Genomic DNA, 20,870 nt, shown 5'->3' with positions numbered 1-20,870 from the left:
AACATTTTCCAGATAAGCTCCTAGCTTAAACAAGGTATAGTTTATAGTTTATTTACATACATATTCTCTGTTTTGCCAGGGTAATAATGGGAAATTCAGCAAGACAGAATAAAATAGAATAATTTAAAATGTAGGGTTTAAAATATAATTATAGCCACAGGTGGTTTCCCACGCTGGTTGTCAAGATCTGTAGCCTGTCACACACAAGGTAACCTGCTGCATTTTCTCCTGCAATCCATAAAACATTCCGTGGATGCTAACAGCAGAGCTGGCATCCAATCCACCAGCCAGGGGGTATCCCCTGACCTCCTGGCAGCCTCCAGTTGGAAAAATGGCCTTTCAGACAGGAATTCAGCAGGAACTGCTGATGCTGGTGAGTGCAGCAGTGTCATGGAAGGGGCTCAGTGCCCCATGGGTGATGCTGGGGCTCCTAGCTGCATCCTCAGCACTTCCCTCCTCCCTGTCCCCCCTGGGATTTCTTAGCCCACCATTCCCACGATTTCTATGATAATTTTTTTTTTCTAACCTTAGATGAAGCCACACTGGAGCTGATGAAGACACCTCGGTGCTCACTGCCCGACCTCACCACTGCCCCAGCCAGGAGGAAGAGACACACACAGGCTCTCACCAAGTGGAGCAAAAGGAATTTGTCTTGGAGGTAGGAATTCATCCTCCCCTACACAAGTGTTGCAGCAAAGGGCTGACTGCAGGCAGGCTTGGGATCAATGTTTTTCCCTTGGCATCAAGGAGCAACACACATGGGTCCCTGAGCCTGAGACATGGAGAGGCTCAGGTCCAACTTCCAGAGGCCCTGGAGTCACACTGCAGGTCAGGCTTGGCAACCAAGACTTTTTGTGACTATTTTTTCCTCCCTCAAAGACCATGTGCTGCAGTAATTGTTCCTCAGGAAAGCTGTGCACCATGAGGGGCTCGTGCTATCCTGAAATGGCATGGGGATGCTCTGGGGATCTCTCTCTATTATTAATAAGATGCTCTTTCATCCTCTCAGCCTCCCACTGCAGTAACAAATCTTGGCTTGGCTGCTGCTGTTGACACATGTTGAAACTGTGGCTTTACCAGGGATTTGGTCTATGTTCCAGCAGATCCCTCTGAGACCTTATTTTCAGAAAAGATAAACATAAGTCAGCTTTGGTAAGAAACAATTTTGGCTCATGGACAGTTTCTCATAGGGAGGTGGCCCACGTTATAAAAAGTTCAGCCAGTTCTCCTCTTAAGCATCCCTGTCTTGATGGGTAAGAGGAACAAACTCCATATTTCAGAGAGGAAAAAATCCACCCTGTTCTGGTGGATGCAGCTCTTGGGATACCTTCTACCCTCTTGGAAATTGTTATGCTGCAGTAACTACTGTCATAAAAAAGGGTTTAGGTCTGAGATTATTTTATATGGATGACATTACAAAAAAAACATCTCCTGACAAACTAATTTCTGCTTTTTTATTCTTTGATCCTTTCCAAGATCTGGCTTTTGTTCAAGAAAAAGCTGTATTTTATAACTGGAGGTTGTATAAGCCAACAGAAGGCTGTAGTGTTATAGAAACTCCAACATAGTATTTAAATCCAACACTTAGGATTAAAATAGTGCTTCTGAAACTGCCATGAAAATCTGCCAGTAGAGACATAAAGTTTATATGCTTACCTTTTAAACATTGACTGAAAAATTTTTAAAAGGAAAACAAACCTGAATTCTAGCATTTGAAAACTGCAGAAAAACCTGAACAACTGCAAGGCTGGAATAAATGGGTGAGCAAAGCTGTAGGAAGGATGATCTCACTAGAGGCAGAGAAGGCAGTGTTTGGCTAACAAAATTTTATAGGCATGCAGGTTGCTCAGGTTGCTTTTTTTTACCCTTGATTACAGCCAGTCTGAGAGAGTGGGGCACTTGGGGAGCAAAAAAAAATCCAGTCTGCATCCTGCACAGCCTGTGAGCTGTGCTCACAGCATCCCAGGGCAGCATCACACACACAGGATCGTGTCCATGGGAAATGCCAGGATATCACGGCATATAAATCTTCTTTTCATGGCTTTTTATTTATTTATTTATTATTACATTGTTTTTTCTGCATTGTGCATAGGTAGGAAGGCACTGGGGAAGCTGCTGCGGTGGCAGAGGGCTGGGATGCAGGAGGAGCAGCGTGGTGCTGATGCCCTCTGCCGGCACCGGGAGCTGCTGCAGAGTTCCCTCTCGCGTTTGCAGCCTGGTTTTAATTTTGCTAATTTTGTTTTATTGCTCCTGGTGATGCCCCACAGAAGGGCAGTGCCTCCACCTCTTCCCAGGCTCTCACCATCTCCCTGTATTCAGGGGCGATGCAGCCTCAGGGCCGTGTCCCCTCTCTGCATCCTTCCCTTGGCAGAGGAACTGCCATCCCACCTTGCTCAATTTCCCAGTTTTTTCTTGCTGAAACCTCAGCCTGGTGTCAAACAAAGCTGAATTTCCTCCATCTTTATCTATGGATGTGTCCCTGGTGCTCTGGACCTGATCCTCCTGCTTTCCTCCTCTAATCTGTGACATCCCACTTCCAACTGTCCCCTATTTCCCTCACCAATCCCCCCACCAGACTGAAAACATCAATCTGGGGTTCTCAGGCAGTCCTTCACCTGCTGTGTTTGGTGGTTAACCAGCATTTATTTTATTTCTCTGTGGTTTCAGGGCTGCAGAAGGTGAAGGAGTGCTTTCATTAGCCAGCAATTGATTTCTCATACATCACTAACACCTCTCCACTTACGGCTTTGGGAGTACAAAACCCAAAATGGAACCTAGAAATCATTGGAGTGAGTGCCCCTCAATGGTGAACAGAGACGGCTCAGCCCTCTCTGGCCTTTGCTTATTAACCTGCTTGCACTCAAAATCATTTTGAGATGGGACAAGCAAAGGACTGGACCAAGAGGAGATGTGAAGGCCTGGCAGCAGCTGGGTGAAAGTCAGCTGTCATTTGTTTGCGTGGCAGTGGGCCTGAAAAAGCAGACTGGAGATGTTCTCCTTGACACCCAGTTGTGCCAGGTACAACCTGTCCCACTTGGCAGCTGTTGTTTCCAGTGCTGTGACTGTTGCTGCCCTCTCAGCCCCCTCAGGTGGTCTTGCAGAGGGATGTGAGTGACCCTGCAGCTCAGGGCAGGGTTGGTGGGGTGGCTGGAGCCCAGTTCCCACCTTCCCAGTAGCTTTGCAGGGATGAGCTGGAGGAGAGAGCTTGCTCTCCAAGTACTCACATCAGGCTATTGCCCAAGACTGGAGCTCTGGAAGGGGAGACTCAAGAGGGATTAACACCCAAGAAAGAGTTCTGGTTTCTTCTAGGTACCAAAATGCCATTTATTGCAAATAATAATAATAACCAAGGAAGGAGGAAGCTTATTTAGTCTTGTCTGTATCTACATGATGTTAGAAATGTGCCTCCTTTTCAGTGGAACTGGATAATAGAATGCCAACAAACATCCTATCAGCATAATAGTCTTCTCCTAATCTCATTGAAAACAATTAGCAGAGCTCCAGCAATCAAATCAAATGCTGAATTGAAAAATCCTGATGGGATTCTCTTGGAAAATAACAGTAGTCATGCATAAAGGATGGGAAATTTTTCACTTACACCTGCAGCGTGTTAATAAAATCTGGGTCAGCTCAGTGGTGCAGGACCTCCTATAAGAAAGAAAATAAGTATTGATGCTGTTTCTGCCTTCATCTAATGTTTCTGGAGTCAGGGGTTGGGATGAATATTAATGATGTTTGCCTCTTTAGACAGAGCTGTTCATCCACCTTCCTTTTACTATGGAGATCAGATTTATTATCCTCATTCTACAGAAGGGAAAGGAAAGCAGCTCACACAACCTAGCCAGACTTGAGGAGGGAAAAGCAGATAGTGTCTTGATAGGCTGTAATTCCTGGAATAAACATGGTGTGTTTTAAACATATAATGACTTCTTCAGCAGAGGTTAAATAGAAAAGGGTTTACTTAATTCCAGAGGAGTGTTGTAGAAGATGAAGACAAAGAGTTAAAGAATACCTGAAAACCAGGTGGCCATTTTTTTTTGTACTGCAGAGGTTCACATCAAGCCACTGTCTCTTCTATAAATGAAAAACTGCCTGAAAATTGTCTTTTCTAATCTTACACTCCTACTGTTTGGACCTCCACACTGTCTTGTTTGCAAATGTGCTTTGTTTGACGTTTTACTGATTATCTGATGCTGCATGAATGCTAACTCATTTAGTTTAGTAGATAAGATCTGTCTTTGCCCAAAATAGTTTAGGGAAAGCTAAGTAGTAGATAAGAGTGATTTTTGATCATCTGGCTGTGACGTATTTTGCCTGATTACTCCCATTTCATTCCCACTGCCTCACAGATGGGGTTCACAACCTTTTCAGAGAAACTGTGACATTTCTGCTTGCTGTCATTAGTCCCTTTTTGTTCTCTCCTGGATTTAACCCTCACTAATTTTGCCCAGGTCAGGAGGTGGTACCCACCCTGTGCTGTGTCTCTGAATGCATGGGATATATGCAAGAACATCCAACCTCAGCCAGCAGGAGTTCCTACTCCTCTTTGCTGACCCATGGTGTCTCAGAGTACTCAATCACTACTTGTAGAAAGAGCTTGAGTGATGTGACATCCCTTTCTGACACCTCTAACTATCTCTAAAGTTTAGTTGGGTCCTTATTTCCCATCGGTGGTGGGGAGTGGTGCTCTCCCAGCTGTATTATACAGGACAAGTGAGATGATCATAATTGTTGCTTCAGCCCTTAAAAATCTGTCAAGCCATGGCTGTTTCATAAACACTTTGGTATGCTGCTACAGAAGAAACAAGGTACCTGTTATTACCAGGGTAGAGCTGGCTAGAGATTATCCAGCAGGCTTGGGTTTTGTCAATAATTACTCAGCCACCAGCACAGTTTCCTGGAGTGTGTTTTTGTCAGAATTGTCACTGAAATATTATCAAAGCATACTCTTTTTAGAAGCTTTGTCTTTTCAACTCTTCTATTTAATCAACAACATTAGAAATTCCTTTTTGAGGTCTGGGCATACAAGAAACTCTGACATTTTTCCATGAGGTTTGATTGCACAGCTTCAGGGCAGACACCAGCACATGGCTCATCCCACCTGGCTTCTCTGCCAAGGCAAGGAATTGTCCTCAGGTTGGGAACAAAAGGATGCTGTGCTGACACAGAGGAACCCCAACAGCCCTGAGATGTGTTTGGTGGTGGTGTCAGCCCCTCCTCATCAATGCTTTTTCTACCAAGAAGCCTCTTGACCACAATTCTTTATCAGATAGTATTAGGCTGGAGGAAATCTGCATGTGATTTACATAAAATTAATCCTTTCCTCTTCCTTCTTTTTATGGACTGCAGCCTCAGGTTGTTGGCAGTGTACTGATTTCAGAGAATGTTTTACACCTCCAGCAGACATGCTGGGAAATACATGGAGGCAGCAAATCCATACTGGATTTCCATGTGTGTATAATAGGAATGAGCAATGACCTGGTGTTTGTTGCAGGAAAACTGATGGGGGTCTTTGTGCGGTGCAAAGGCTTCAGAAGTTAATGTTCTTTATATGTTTGGGTTGCACTTGGAACAAATAAGAGGTGAGAAAAGGTTTTTTGGTAGACCTGAAGAGGAGCTTGAAAAAAGAAATGGGTGAGCTCTGGGAAGGGACTGATGGTGTTGGCATTTCCAAAGTTGAGGGTACTGGTCCTGGGCATGAACAGCAGTCAGTTCTTGAATGAAATCTGTGTCTGCCACCTGGTACAGCAGGATGGGGAGGTACCAGGAGTTAAATCCTGGTTGTGTGTCACACCCTGGTGGGCAAGATTATTTTGGTATTTTCAGAGGACCCAAACTCAGTCTCTGAAAGCCTGGTAGGTCTGGAAATGAAGTTTTTCAGAGACTTAAAGTGTTGTGGGGCAGTTTAGAGGTGTGCTATGAGCCCTCTGGAGGGCTCGCTGAGGGTTTGTGACACACCAGGCACTCAAGGAGCCCTTCTCTGTTGTCCTTGGAGATGATCTTTCACATTCTATCATTTATTTTTTTTCCCCCTTTTATTTCAGAGTCCGCACCTTCCCAAAAGAGTCCCACCTGGGCCATGACACTGTCCGGGCACTGATGTACTATGCCCTGAAGGTCTGGAGTGACATTACCCCTCTGAATTTCCATGAAGTGGCAGGTAACAATGCTGACATCCAGATAGACTTTTCCAAGGCAGATCACAACGATGGCTATCCCTTTGATGGACCTGGAGGGACAGTGGCCCACGCTTTTTTCCCTGGAGAGCATCATACAGCAGGGGACACCCATTTTGATGATGATGAGTATTGGACCTTCCGATCATCAGGTATGTCAGGCTGGAAGAACTGCAGCCAAAAGCAGGTCCCAACACTTCCTTCTGGTTCCCCAGTCAGTCTTGCTAGTGAAACAACAACAGCTGGTGTCAAGGATTTTCTATATTCCTGGAAAACTCAGTGGTTTTTCCCCGTTTCTCCCCATCATATCAGCAGTTACAGATCTCCCCATCACCCAACCCCCAGTCCCCATCTCTTCTGGAACCTGGAAGGTCTCAGGTTGGGTGTGCAGCTGTTGGAGCTCAGAGGTCGGGACTGTGTTCTTTGACTTGGCCATGTTTTGGGTGGCTTCATTGCTACATGCTCTTGTTTCCTATTTTTACATCGTGTTTATTAGCTGGCCTGCCTGTAAAGGACTCTGTGACCTGCTGGGGAAAAGCCTTCTGTGAACACTAGATTTTTCTTGCCATCTTGCATACATCACCTGACATCAGGACGGTTACAAGTTGTAGTTTTTTTTCTTTTATTTCATTTTTTCTGCCTAGAGCAGAGTTGTAACAAGCAGAAGGGCTTTCAGCAGTGAGTGTGCCCCAGCTGCAGCAGCCACCTGTGGGGAGCAGGTCCCCAGCCTTAATGTCAGGCATGTTCTGACAGAGTGTCTCCTCTGCAGTCACCAGCTGCTAATTTACTTGTCATGTCACCTCCTCCACAGCCTCCCTGCTGCCTCAGCTTAATGATTTCACTTAGACCTAATCATCTTCTCTGTAACCAGCTAATAGCTTCTTCCTCCCCACCTCTCTCTCCCCTTCCCACTGATTGACTTCTGTCCACCCCTGCTGAGGGTTGGTGGGCAGGAACACTCAGCAGAAGTGCTGGAAGAGGTTGAGGGTTAAGGCTAAAGGTGTGGACAGGGTGATTAATCAGGATTTGACCTTCTCCTTGGTTTGTGCCACTGTGAAATCCTAACCCATGTCTTGTAGGGAAATTAAAAAAAAAACACAACAGCTCTGCTCGGCAGCCTCATAGAACAGAGGCAAGTGCTGAGGTCTGGTAGCTTGCTGTAGCAGATGTGTTATGGGATGAGGTGAGGAGTGGTGTCCCTTTTTGTATCTGGTGGTTGGGAACTCTTGTGCAAAATATCTTGTATGAAAAAGCAGGCTTGAGGCCAGCAGCCCTGCAGTGGTGATGCCTCCAAGCATCACTGAGGAACCAGGGGATGAGCCTGACAGTGAGAAGGCTGCCCTCTATTTTGAAGGTCTTGGAGCTATCCAAACTTCATATTTTATTTATTTTGTTCTTTCTAGTGATTCAAAGAATAACAACTTGGTAGGTGATATAAAAATATCCCCAAGGTTGTCAGTTTGACATTAAAATGTCAGAAAGCATATGTCTTGTTCTCTCACAGTGCCAGGGAGAACCAGCACGGTATAAAAATCCCATCTGTTTACAGACACAGCTGTAAATAAAAGGCATCCAGAAAAAAAAGCAGAATTCAGCAAAAAAATCCCCTCTACACACACCCTAAGCCCCGTGGAGAGCACAATGGTCTGTGCAGGATCAGCCACGGCTGCTTCTGAGCAATGACTTGGGGAATGTGAGGCTCCCCTGAGCTCCAGAGAGACCTCAGTTTTCCAGCCTTGATGTCTTTTTATTACGATACTTGCATGCTTAAAATGGTTCCCTCTGGCATTGCTCTGTGCAGTGATTGCAGGGGTGCTCAGCTCAGCCCATCTGGAGCTGAGTGGTGGGAAGGCACCAAGCAGGATCAGTCCCAAATGGCTCCTGGAGGAAGCTCCTCCTTTGTTTTGGTGAAAGTGGTAAAGGTTTGGAAGTGGACATTAACCCCTGTTGACATCTGACCCAAGTGTTGGGGGCCAAATACTGTGGGTTGGAGGCCAAATATTGTGGATTGGTGGGTGCTGCTGGGTGCTTACCAGCTCCTTGGCACTTGGCTTTGGTCATTATTATGGGCACTGGTGGAGCTTCTGGCTGGTTTGGGCAGAGGTTTGGTATTCTGGGCATCACAGAGAGTGTGTCTGCAGCTGCTGCAGGGCAAATGTGAGATACAGGAGATGAATTCTCTGGTCCAGTTCCAGCAGTGCTATTTAGGATGGATGACAGATGGTTGTGCCAAAGTTGCTGTCTCAATTGTTTGTCCAGCTCTTTCTTAGATGCCCTCAGTGGTCTGGGAATAAATGGGGTGATCCCCAGGCTGGCATGCAGCTGGGGACTCACACTGTGAGCTGATGTCTGGCTGGCTTTCTATTTTCATGTAATCCACTTCATTCTCCTTTTTCAACTGGAGGAAAAATTCAGTCTCAAACGCCAAACCTTTTTTTTCCAGCTTATCCAACATACACCTTCTTTTACAGACCACCCAAACCCCCAAAATACAACCGGCAAGTAGTGACTTCAGTTTTGTCTTTCTTTCCAGATGCTCACGGGATGGACCTGTTCGCTGTAGCCGTTCATGAGTTTGGCCATGCCATTGGCTTGACCCATATCTCTGCCATAGAGTCTATCATGAGACCTTACTACCAAGGTCCAGTGGGGGATCCTCTGAAGTATGACCTACCCTATGAGGACAAAGTCCGAATCTGGCAACTCTATGGTAAGTTTGTGTCCCTCACCCTTTTTTTTTTTTGCCATGGGACATGCAGGAATAGCTGTTTTCTGGGGTGAGTGAAGCTGGTGGGGAGGATGGTGTGTACCCACCCCTCTACTGCTTCTTTATCTTTACACATAGGAGTCAGGGAATCTGTGTCCCCCACAGCCAAGCCTGAAGTCAGCAAAGCTGATGATCATCCCATCCTGCCAGAGCTGCCAGAGAACCGCTCCACAGTCCCGTAAGTCAGGTTCATTTCTTCTCAGCTGTTACTGATGCTCCTGCAAAGGAGAGGTAGAAGTGAAGCTCCACTTAATCATCTTGCCTACCTGCTCTACTTTGGCTTCTGTCTTTAACTCTGGACCTCTTATCTTCTGGAAAACACATACACGCAGACTGCCCCCTTCTTCCTCACCTCTTCTGATCATCTCCTGTTTATGCTATTGGTTTTCTCAAGCAGTATGTGTGGAGAATGCCCAGCCAGCACACCCCTGAAGTGATTAAAGAGCTGGAGACTGGCCAGCCAGCACACCCCTGAAGTGATTAAGAGCAGGAACAAGTGATAGTTGCCATTTATCCTTTATCTGCTTTTTGTTATTCAAAGCGTGTCCAGAAATTCTTTATCATCTTGCGATCCTTTGCATTTCCCTAAGACTTGAAATTTTACTCATGTTAATGGAGATTTGTCCCCATCGCCCTTAGGTGAACTCATCCTTGCTGAAATTCTAATAAAATAATCCTAATCATTATCCTGAATTGTGCAAGGATAACTTACCTAAATCTTTCCATGGTGAGCAGCTCCCTAATGTACCTGTGGGGGTGAATAATGGAACAAGTGGAGCAATAGCCTGACTCCAGCATAGGTTTGACTTGGCAAGGAACTGCTTACTCTGACCAGTGTGCAACCTCATTAAGGGAAGTTCTGGATCTAGCTCATTAATAAACATTGGAGTTACCAAATTGTTTTACTGCCAGGGCAGGAGGACAGTTAAAAAAGGAAGGGACACTGCACAAAAAGGCAGGAGGTCACGGTCATGCAGATAGGAGCCAGCTACTGGGAGCACCCCAAGCGAAAGCAGCAGAGATGGAGCAGCTCACCTTCACCTCCAGGTCTGCTCCTGTCTGGGGTGGGACCTTGAGGAAGTCATTTTGTTTCTCTGTGCCTCAGTGCCCTGTCTGCAAAGAGAGGACAGCAGCACTTTTCTCTCTTCAGCATCTTCTTCACTCCACTTTGCCCTGCCTGGTGTGATGCCCTCAGTACAGAGGTGCTGAGCACCTTCTCTTGCTGGAGGTGTACATTTGCTGTAGAAAAAGGCTTTTCCTTTAATATGCTGAATGCCATTAGTTGTCTTTCCTCCTATGGAATTTGCCCACAAGGCTCCCTCCAGCCGTGTTCTGACCTGGAAACATGAGAGTGTTTCTGCCTGTAGGAGACCCTCAACTTGCACTGGCCACAGGAGGAACAGGACACTTTCTTGTGCCAACCCCTTCTTCCTGCCAGTGTGGGACTGGGCAGGTGGATGGAGTTCACCTCTACACCTCTCCTTTTGTGCCCAAAGAGGGCAGTGATGCTGGTGCTGGCAGCTTGGCACAACTCTCCTATCAGCAAATTAGATTTATGTTTCCTTGTCACTCACAGCTTTCCTGTGCATGTTCCCAGCACCCTCTCCTTGTCCTCCAGCGATCAGCATTTCTCACATGGGCTTCGTAGCACTCTCTGTCTTTCATACTTTGCACCTTTTCCACCCACCTTGTTAAAAGTGGCTCAGTATCTCAGCAGCCACCTACCAGATGGCTTTCACCACGTATCACATGGCATCATTTGGCATGTGGCATCGTTTCCCTGTGTTTGGTCTCATCTGCTTTGCAGCTCCACCACCTCTCACTGGCATTTCAGAGCTCAGCCTTGGAGCAGGAACATCCCCAGCTGTTGGAGCAAGATGCTGCTTGGCTTTTATCCACCACGTGTCCTTCTGCCTAGGGGCAGTGTGCCAAGCTGTACTGTGCCACCAAGGAGCAGGAAGGCAGCTCTGCCCTCACCAGTTACACTGGTTACACTGGTAGATGTAGATTATGTCCGTGCTTGACTCAGCCTAATGCTCTCCAATGGTCCAGGGGGCATCTCTGCTGCAAAGCTGTCTTTAGGCTGAGTGCTGGCCAAGCTCTCCTTGGAAATTCTCATGCACATGGTTGGGTTTGAGTGTCAGGAATGACAGATGGATGTAGCCTGTGGTCTTCTGCCAGAGGCTCTAGGAGCAGGGAAGATGCAGTCTGTTGGACAGGGGACACCAAGGAGGACATGGTCCCTGGATGCTCACCTGGATCCTGCTCACTTGGACTCCTCTTTGCAGGCTCAGGAGGGACGTGCCCAACAGATGCAACACCCACTTTGATGCAGTGGCCCAGATCAGGGGAGAAGCTTTCTTCTTCAAAGGTAAGCACGTGCTGCCAGCAGTCTGTGTGTGCATTGCTTGGGTGCAGAAGGATCCCACTAGATGGTGGGTGATCCCTCCCAGTGCAGCAGAGGAGGTGCCTGTGCAGCTGAGGAAAGGTTGGGAAGGAGAGAGCAGTGGAGGCAAACCCACATCACCACTGTGCATGGATGCTGTGGTGCCTACCAGGGTCATGAGTCCCAGCACCAGGGCAGCTGTGTGTCCAGGTGACTGCCCAGGAGCTGAGGTTTAAGGCTTTGTGCTGTGCTCTGATCCACTGCACTGCAGTGCCCAAGTGAAGAACTGAAATCTGATATTCACACTATCAAAGTCTGAGTGGAAACAAGGATGACAGAGCAGCAAGAGCTCTCCACTGCTTTTTTCCTGGATGCCTCCAACTTTCTTCCCAAGCTTCACCTTCACAAATGCTGCTTGGTGTGCATCACTTGAAGACAAACATGCATGTGGTTGCAGAGCCATCTGCTTCTGTGTCAGCAGACACTTGCTGACAGTGTGTCCCTGGGGTGCTTAGCTGTCAACGAGGATCCCACAAGTGCCTTCTCAGCTGTACAGAGCTCCTCCAAGATGGAAAAATGCCCACTGGGCACTGCTTTCCATCCCTGGCCACCATTTGGCTACCCCAAAGCCATCCAGCAGGGAAGAAGCATCAGGAGCAGTATCTGGGCACATATTGACCTATCTGGGTAGCACAGTGCCAGTCTCAGGTCACAGGCAAGAAAGGCCAAAGGGCTCCAGAGAATTTGGGGTTGTCTGTGTCCTCAAAGGAGCACAATACAGAGGCTGTTCCCCTGTGGTATTTGTTCAGCTCCAAAAAGCCACAGTGAAAAAGGGAATGTAAGAGAGAAGAACTGGTGTCCAGGATAAATGGCTGGCTGGCTTCCAGAGGGGAGGAAAAAAAAAAAAGACCTAAAAAGAGAAATACATCTCAATGTCTATTTTTGGTTGTATTTATTGTGGGACAAATTGCCAATGTGAAGAGCACAGTGTCAGTGGGCGACAGCTGCATGGCTGCCTCCAGAGCCTGGGACCTCCCTCAGAGCCCTTATTGCTGCCACCAAACGGTGCTGGACACCAAGAAGCAAGGATATTGCCTCTTGAGTAGGATTTTAATGACCTCCAGTGATGTGCTCCCTCCATCTAGGGACATTTATTTTTTTTTTAAGTTGGACTGGCTGCCTCTCTCACTAGAGAACAGCCTCCCCCACCACAAAGACACCAGGACTGGAACTCCTCAGGGCCCCCAGGCTTGTTGTATTGACAGCAGCAGTGGTTCTCCGAACTTCCAAAATTCTGCTTGTTTTGATTTAGGTGCCTTGCTAAACACCCCAGAAGTTTTAAAACAACTTTGGCCTGGGTGTGTGTGGCTGGTGCACGCAGCAGCCCAAGTACCAGAGCCCACACTCACCTGGCAGTACAGAAAGCAATTGCCTCAACCCATCACCCATACCAAATGAGATGTTTGGGACAGCAGGACTTTACACTTGGCTTCCAGCCTGCTCAGTCTGCCAGCTGGGCAGGTGGTTTACCATCAAGCTTTTTAAACAAACAAGGGGTTGAGATTTTTTTTTATTTTTTTTTTTTAATTTATTATATTTCTGCAATTCCCCATGGATCTGGCTTTGGCTGATGATCATCTAAGCAACTGCAACACTGGTGAGCTGGCTTGGCTGTGACAAACCATGAGCATGGGCAGACAGAGGCTGCCACATGAAGAATTCCTTGCTGCTTAATTGCTATAATTTTTGGCTTTTTCCTCATAGCTTATTAAAAAACCCCAACCAATCTAACCAACAGCCCTAGCTAAGCTTGAGTTTGAGGGTAGATTGAAAGCTTGCTTGCTGCAGTTACACACCTGCTGAGCCATCACTGGCAAAGGGTGGAAATGTCAAAAGCACTGAGGCTTTCCTCCTTGCCTCAAATGAGCCCAGGGCACTCCAAAGTTCAGATAATTCTATAGTAAAGAAGGAATTATGTTGATCTGGATTACTTGTTCAAAAAGTAAAAATCTGGTTTTGTCTAAGGCCTCGTTAATTAGAGATGCAGAGATCATCTTTATTTAATCACATGTGTTTCCATCGATGTACAATGGCCATGGAATTAGAATCCTATATTTTTTATGTTCTTAAAAATCCGTAATTATGGCAGTTCCTACCAAATTTGAATGTATTATTCATTTGTGGGTTTCAGACAGATAGAGCAGATACGCAAACTGGAGCAAAAGAAGAAGAATATGAAATAAATCCCTATAATTAGAATAAAACCCTCTCTCTGCAGATGTTTAAGTGTTAGAGTTTTGCCTTCTGCATTATTAGGCGAAGATCCAATTTCCATAACATTTTAAAAGATGGTGTCACAATCTGCCAGTTCTGGAGAAAGGACTGAACGTTGTGAATACAAATCTGAAGATGTATCTTGGGTTTCTGATGCTTATTTCCCCCTTGGGAGCCCATGCAAGAACAGATGTAAATAACATGCAATAATTTCTAACAGGCAATAACAAATACGAGACAAAGTTGAAAGCTGGCTCTTGGATATCTTGCTCTGGCTCACATCTTGCTTTGTGGAGCTCTCTGGGGAAAATGCAGCACAAATTGTGCCACAAAAGCTTGAGCTGAGAATCCCAGAGACAGTTCAGAGAGTTGGGTTTTGAGTTGCCCTTGAAATCATTAAGAGTCCTTGGGAAATGCCACATCAGGCTCCTTCAGCAGGAGAAAATTTGGCACCCTGGACAAACCTGTTTCCTTTTCCATTACCCAAAATTCTCCAGCAATTCCCCAAGCCACACTCCTCTCTAGCTGGGGCAGTGCTGCCGCAGGGGCTGGAAATGTCTTTACTTCCAGCACCCTGGGAGCACCACAAGTCCTCTGCTTACCCTATGCCTTGAGATGGTACCAAACTCCTTAGTTGGACCCCCCTGCCTCCCAACCTCTTCCAGTTTAATTAATATCATTTCCTCCTTCCCTGTTTTCTTACTCCCTTAATTCATTAGAAGCCCTCTGATATTGCTGTGTTTCATTATAACACCATACACATCCTTCAGTGTGCAAGCAGCTGGGCCCCCCCTGCTCCAGCTCAGCTGTGCAGCTTCACACTGCAGCCAGGAGTACAACGACCACGGTGCAATGTCCGGAGGATTATTTTGATCCCAAAAAAAGGGGATTTCTTCTAATGGCTGCCAGAAATAGAAAGCCCTAGCAGCTGCTGCGAGAAGCGGGATGCTTCTAATCTGAGAGCTCCCATCTCACACACTTTGCTTTCTGCTGCTGCCCTGTGCCTGGCCCTCCATCTATCCTTGCTGCAGGTGGGTTGCAGTGTGGTTCAGTAATGTCCAGTCTGTTCCTCAGGGAAGTACTTCTGGAGACTGACTCGCAATAAGCACTTGGTCTCCCTCCAGCCGGCTCAGATCCACCGCTTCTGGCGGGGTTTGCCCCTCAACCTGGACAGCCTGGACGCGGTCTATGAGAGAACCAGTGACCACAAGATTGTCTTCTTCAAAGGTGAGAGGGGACGTGGTGCTGGAGGCAGCACGGATGTTTCCCCGGCGTACAGCCCAGGGCCAAGGTACCTTCCCAGCATTTTAACTCCTTCTTCAGGCAGGGGACAAGCGGTGTCAGGCGCCGAGTGTCTCCCAGGGCAGGTCCAAGGTCTGTTGTCCACGCACGAGGCCAGGAGAAACCAGCAGGGCAGCCAAACCAGTAGGGAGGGCAGCCAAAAGTAGGAGCTGTGTTCCCCAGAAAATGAGGGAAACGTCATTAAAGAAAAGCTGCAGCCAAACCCAACTGAACTCATAGATTTTTAAGAATTAATTGAAAGCAGGAACCACCATGAACACACTCTGCAGGTTTGGTGTTCCTCCTTTGTCCTTCTCTCTTTTTAGTATTTGTTGCTGTGAAGGGAGGAAGCTGCAGAAGGGACAAAAATTAAGGCTTGTTTTGCTAAATATGTTTGTTATTGTTTTTTTCTTAAAGTAAATGTTACATCCTGTCTTTAAAAAAAAATTAAAAGTCTCAAGTTTCTTTCAGAACAGTAGTAGGAAAGAGATTTGGTCATTCCTACACAAATGTCTAAGTCCCCCCCAAACCATCCATCCATGCTGGTTGGATATTATCCATGCACTGAAAGTCACCCAAGCCCTGCCAGGCACTGGCTCTTATTTCAAAAAGATTTTGTGCTTTGAAAGCTAAATACTCCCCAGCCCTCTTTGCTTCCCAGCTCAAAATTGCTTTTTGTCTCCTGACTGATCTGCTCTGAGTGTGGTGCAATTATTGGTTTCAGGAGTGCTGAACCAAGCACTTCTGGAAGCAATAGTTTGGGTTTGATTCCTCCAGCAAGACTGCAGGGATAGGTTATGTCCTGTGCAAATCCCAGTGCAACTTCAAGCTCTTCCAGGCTGAGCCTGAGCCCCACAGAGATGCCCCAAGCCCTGGGGCTCCCCAAGGAACCACAAGCTAAAAGCTGCCTTGGGCAGATCCCCTGCTCTGCCTTTCTGGAATCTGGAGGAAATGGGGCTGGCTGGAGGGTGGCAGCCCTTATACCCAGCACCAGACCCTCCCCATCAGGCCTGCAGACCAGAGCAGCACTGGATCCCTCCCTTCCCATCTCTTCTGCTGGCTAAATCTGGCTTGTAAGGCAAAAATTCCAGCTGTGCCACAGCTGGAGTCTTGCCCCTGCAAGCCACAGCACTCCATGGCCACACATGAGTCCTGCCTGGCTTTTAAGATTAAACTCCATTTTTTATTTCTAGCTATAAAATACTGTGTTATCCTCTCTCCCCAGTGCTGCTTCACTGATCCCTGGACAGAAACCAAAGCACACAAATTACTCCAGCCCCTAAGGTTCTGCTGCTGATACACTGGCATGGATTTAAGAGCCTCATCTGATTTTCTAGAAAACCAAGGGATGGAAAGGCCTGATCTTTAGAATAGGTTAAGTGACACCCAAACGATCACTGTAGGAACAGAAAATCCTTCCTAGGGGTTAAAAGATTATGTAGGAATTTAGAGATCTGGATTTATTTTTTTGTTCTGCCACAGACCATGGGAGCATTCATGTCATTCTTCATTTTATCAGAAAACCCCCCATATTGATAGTTCCCTCCTGCCCAGGGCAGGGATGGGAGTGTGGCTGCGTAGGACACTTGAAGAGCAGTGAGGTGCTCAGGTGGGATTTGTCCAACCCTTCTGCATCCTCACATTCTGAAAAACTCACAGGTCCTTCAGCCTGCCTGGTTCTATAAAAATATGTCGATTTCTCTTCCAAAGTGGGACTGCTCAGGAGCTGACTACCTGGCAGGTAGTGCTCAGTTTGCCCACAAAAGCTGCATGGAACTTTCTATTACTTGCAGCTGGATACCAGGCAGAAATCAAAGGGGCAGAAAACCAAATGCCACCACCAAATGCATAAAGCAATGACTGCACTGACACTGTCAGCACATTCATGTCCTGGGACTGTCACGCCTGCAACCCTTGAGGAGCAGTGCAGGGCTGTGCTCTGTGGAGAGTCTGACACTAAAATTGGAACAGTTCAAAGATGGAGATACCCCACTCAGCTGCTGCCTTCCCCCACCCATCCTTAAATCCCAAGAGCTCAGTGCTGAGGATTGTCACAGCAACAGACAATGACCCAACAGCTTGGCTGAAGGGGGATGCTGGTGCTGGCTGCGAAACCTATGTGATTTTGCTCTGTGCTTCTTTCCTTTCCACAGGAGACAGATACTGGGTCTTCAAAGACAATAACGTAGAGGAAGGATACCCACGGCCCATCTCAGACTTTGGTTTGCCACTGGGAGGAATCGATGCTGCTTTCTCCTGGGCCCACAATGACAAGACTTATTTCTTTAAGGACAATCTCTACTGGCGCTATGATGACCACGAGAGGAGGATGGATCCCGGGTACCCTTCAGACACCATCCCCTGGAAGGGGATTCCAAGCCCTCTAGATGATGCCATGAGGTGGTCAGATGGTGAGTCCATGGGCTGGTACCAAAAACCACAAGAAAAGGCACCAGTGCTTCACTTGCACTTGAGCCATGACCCTGGGTGCTGTGCCTGCTGCCATAAACTGCTCACCCCTGGACAGGATGACAAGCAGGGGTCTGAAAGCTGCTTTCAAGCTTCACCTTGAAAGCTGAAGAGCAAGGTGGGCTACAAGCCAGAGCTCCCCACATCGCTTGCTAAAAGATTTTGTCATTTCAAGCAGGCAACAAAAATATCCTGAGGGCCTAATAATGGGACTTTATTGAAAGAACACAGCTGATGTTGTTCTGCAGTGTTTTTCTATCATAGTTCACACTGGTTTGCTCTTCACTGAATTGTCATTGGATTTTTAGCTAGGTACATTAGGATGTGGACAGGATTTTTAAGAGATGTCTCCCCAGAGTTACAATTTCTTTTCTGGGATGATGTTTCTTGGTGTTGTCTTCTTCCTGAGGAGACCACAAGAACTTTGCTGCAGGAGGTGTTTAGAACCAGCTCTTTGCTCACAGCAAAGTGGCACTTCCAGGTTTTATTTACTGCCAACTTAATGGTGTAATAGCAGCCAATAAATCAGGCAGAGAAGAGGGATGATTCCAGCAGCTTTTCAAACTGAATTTCCAAAGCAGGTAGGAGTCCTCCATGAGTGTTAGACCTGCCTGGAGAATTCACAGCCTCCCAGTTCAGTGGGAAAAAAAATGCACCCAAGAGCAAAAATCACCCGGAGCCTTGCCAGGCTCAGGTTATTTATCTGAGCCCAGGGCTAGCAGCAGCAGCCCATTAACAGGTAGGTGAGGTCTTCTTCAGCTCTACTACGCCCAGTCACAAGACTGCAGCTGATGCTCCCTGAGACATGTGTATGATGTTCTCAGCTGTGGATTTTACACTGCACACCATCAGCACCAGGGGATGCATCTGCTCTAGGACCCACCACAGATGAGGTGACAACACACTACCTTCTCCTCTCTCCTGCGGGATCCTGGCTGGGTGTAGCATCACCTTTTAGTGCATCCCAGTGCTGTGTTCCAGCGCTGAGGGGTTGTCAGCACCAAGAGCAGTATATGCCCCCCTCCCTGGACTCAGCTGGGGTGGGAGTGTGCCCATCACTGAGAGAGTGCCCATCACCACTCACCTTACCTTTGGGTTTTGGTCTATTCACAGGTGCAAGTTACTTCTTCAGAGGCAAGGAGTACTGGAAAGTGCTGGACAACGACCTGGAGGCTCAGGCTGGTTATCCCCAGTCAATTGCTAGAGACTGGCTGGTGTGCAGTGACCTGCAGGCTGACTCCCCAGAGGCAGTGGGGAGCAGCAGGACTGGGGCACGCTCCAAACCAGGGCAGCACGACCAGAGCCGCTCCGGGAATGGCTACGAGGTCTGTTCCTGCACCTCTGCTTCTCCACCCCTCTGGGCTTGCCCTCTGCTGAGACTGTCAGCCAGCCTGGTGCTGATGAGTGTGTGGACAGCAGCACTGATGTGTGCTGCCCTATGACATCTCATCCCATGGACGAGACAACACTATGGTGCTCCAGGGAGTAGAGGTGGATACGACCCCATGAACGTAACTGTTGCAAGCAGAAGAACATTCCTAGGAAGACGCCAGTGAAGGGTTTGAATTCTCCATGAGAAGTGAACAGCGTTTGTTGTGTTGTTTGTTTTTTTTTTTTTTCTTCTTTTTAATTTTAGTCTAGTCTAATAACAGATTTTGAGTTCTGCACCTTCTTATTCCCCCGTCCAGTTCAAGATGAGAGCAGCCTAATGCTGAATTTAGAAATGCTCCGTAGAGATGTGTTGCTTTGGATGTGTAATCATGGCAAACAAGGGAAGGGGGAGCTACCGTGATCAACTGGGAAGCGAAGAGATGCTACTGAGACAGCTGGCAACATCCTGGAGGCTGCAGGCAGGAGGTGGTAGTCAGATGCTGACACAATGTACACATCCCATTGGATGTACTAGGTAGAAAGAAACTTGGACTCCACTAGGATTAACTGCAAGGTGATTGTTCTGCTGTCCAACCTGCTCTGGTCACTGATGGTTTGGTAACCTGTATCAGCTTCTATGGGTCGGAAACACCTTTGCCTTTCAGAAGGCTGTGCAGCTTATCTTTGTATCTGAGTCATTAGCAATTTCTCTAATAAACCTTGGCTGCCTACACAGTGATCTCCTGATCCTCTGCCAGACCAAGCCTGCCATCTGCAGTGAGGTGCTGGCTTGCTGGGCACAGCCAGATGAAAAGCAGTCACACTCACCACCTCAGCCTAATCTCTGCACATGAACTCCCACTTTTGGAGTCCCTGTTTCAGGTTGGTTTACATTTTCGGAGGGATCAAGATGTATTGCAGTGATTTATGACTCTCTCATACCTGAGTGTGCTGCAGAGGATGGGCCAGGGGGGAGGGATCCTGCACAGTCAGCCTCAAATTCTTCTTGATGCCTCTGCCAGGACCTTGCAGCAACAGGAGCAAGGTCAAGAGCTTCATTAGGGTGTTCTCGGGTTTGGTTTTTATTTTCTCCCTTCTGATACATTTTCTGAGGCATAATCTGAGAGTCCCTGGAAGCAGTGAGAACCTGTGCTAGGAACTGCAACAGAGGTGTTGGGAAGGCCAAGGTGCTCGGGTCTGGTGTTGCCGAGGGATATATATTAAAGGAAAGGACGTGGCCGCAGCCGCTGGGATGCACTGTTCCCTGCCCCGCTGCTGCCGATGCCTCTCGGTCCCTCTGCCGGGGGCAGCTCCCGGGGGAGGGCCGGCAGCATCCAGGGTGCTGCAGGCGATGTCTTTGTGTCCTTGCGGTACTCACGATTGTCCCCTCGGGCCCCACCGCCAGCCCAGGGCCTGGCACGCTGCGAACAGCGTGGGTTTTCCTCCACGGCCCCGCTACGCTGCTGCTGGGCACGGGGAGGGTGGGTGCTGCCTGAGAGGGACCAGACCCCCTCCAAAGCGGCCCAACCCCCTCTCTCGGGGAGCAGACCCCTCTCTGGGGAGCACGAAACCTCTCCCCGGGGAACCTCCGCTCCCGCGGAGCTCTGCGCGGCCGCGGGGGGACAGCAGAGGCAGCCACCAGAGAGCTCTGCCTGCAGGGACACCAAGGCGAGCTTCCCGGCGGCTTAAAAATAAGAGATGTGACACCAATAAACGCGGTCGCTACACTCCGAAGCGTTGCTGGTGCCCCGCACCGTCCTCTGATGCCTCCAGTCCTACCCAGAGCCCCCAGGCTGGCTCTCCTCCACACAACCCTTCGTCTTGGCTGGCAAAGCCTCCTCCACCCTCCAAAAAAATAACCTGAGCATCACGTTCCTATCGCGTATTGCTCAGCCTGGTTGTTTTCCAGCTGAATTCCCAGAGGGTTTTGTGAGGGCATGTCGGAGGTGAAATATTTCTCCTATGTAACAGGAGGGATGGGAATTTCCAGGGTGGGGGAGGGCACGGGGCCATCTGAACCCACCAGAATTAATCCGAACCACCAGAATTAAAAGAATTTTTTAAATAATTAATTTAAAATTAAAAGTGTAGGGCAGAGAGGCTGTGGGGCTGGCTGGGGCTGGCTCCAGGGCTCCCCTCAAGGCTT

At 47.9% G+C, this 20,870-nt stretch overlaps 1 protein-coding gene across 1 annotated transcript in view; it reads left to right on the top strand.

Annotated features, from left to right (window-relative positions):
• MMP17 (matrix metallopeptidase 17) overlaps nt 1-19,455 on the top strand; it is a 54,942-nt gene extending 35,487 nt beyond the window's left edge. Inside the window, exons 3-10 of the mRNA XM_071763044.1 lie at nt 532-658; nt 6,045-6,328; nt 8,710-8,886; nt 9,022-9,121; nt 11,232-11,314; nt 14,678-14,830; nt 17,038-17,295; nt 18,467-19,455. Of these exons, the coding sequence (XP_071619145.1) occupies nt 532-658; nt 6,045-6,328; nt 8,710-8,886; nt 9,022-9,121; nt 11,232-11,314; nt 14,678-14,830; nt 17,038-17,295; nt 18,467-18,795 (1,511 nt within the window). The 3' untranslated portion in view covers nt 18,796-19,455. The remainder of the gene's footprint in view (nt 1-531; nt 659-6,044; nt 6,329-8,709; nt 8,887-9,021; nt 9,122-11,231; nt 11,315-14,677; nt 14,831-17,037; nt 17,296-18,466) is intronic.
• The last annotated feature ends 1,415 nt before the right edge of the window (nt 19,456-20,870 follow it).

This window comes from Heliangelus exortis, chromosome 19, assembly GCF_036169615.1.
Source record: "Heliangelus exortis chromosome 19, bHelExo1.hap1, whole genome shotgun sequence".
NCBI lineage: Eukaryota > Metazoa > Chordata > Aves > Apodiformes > Trochilidae > Heliangelus > Heliangelus exortis.
This window is presented reverse-complemented; position numbering and strand designations above follow the sequence as displayed.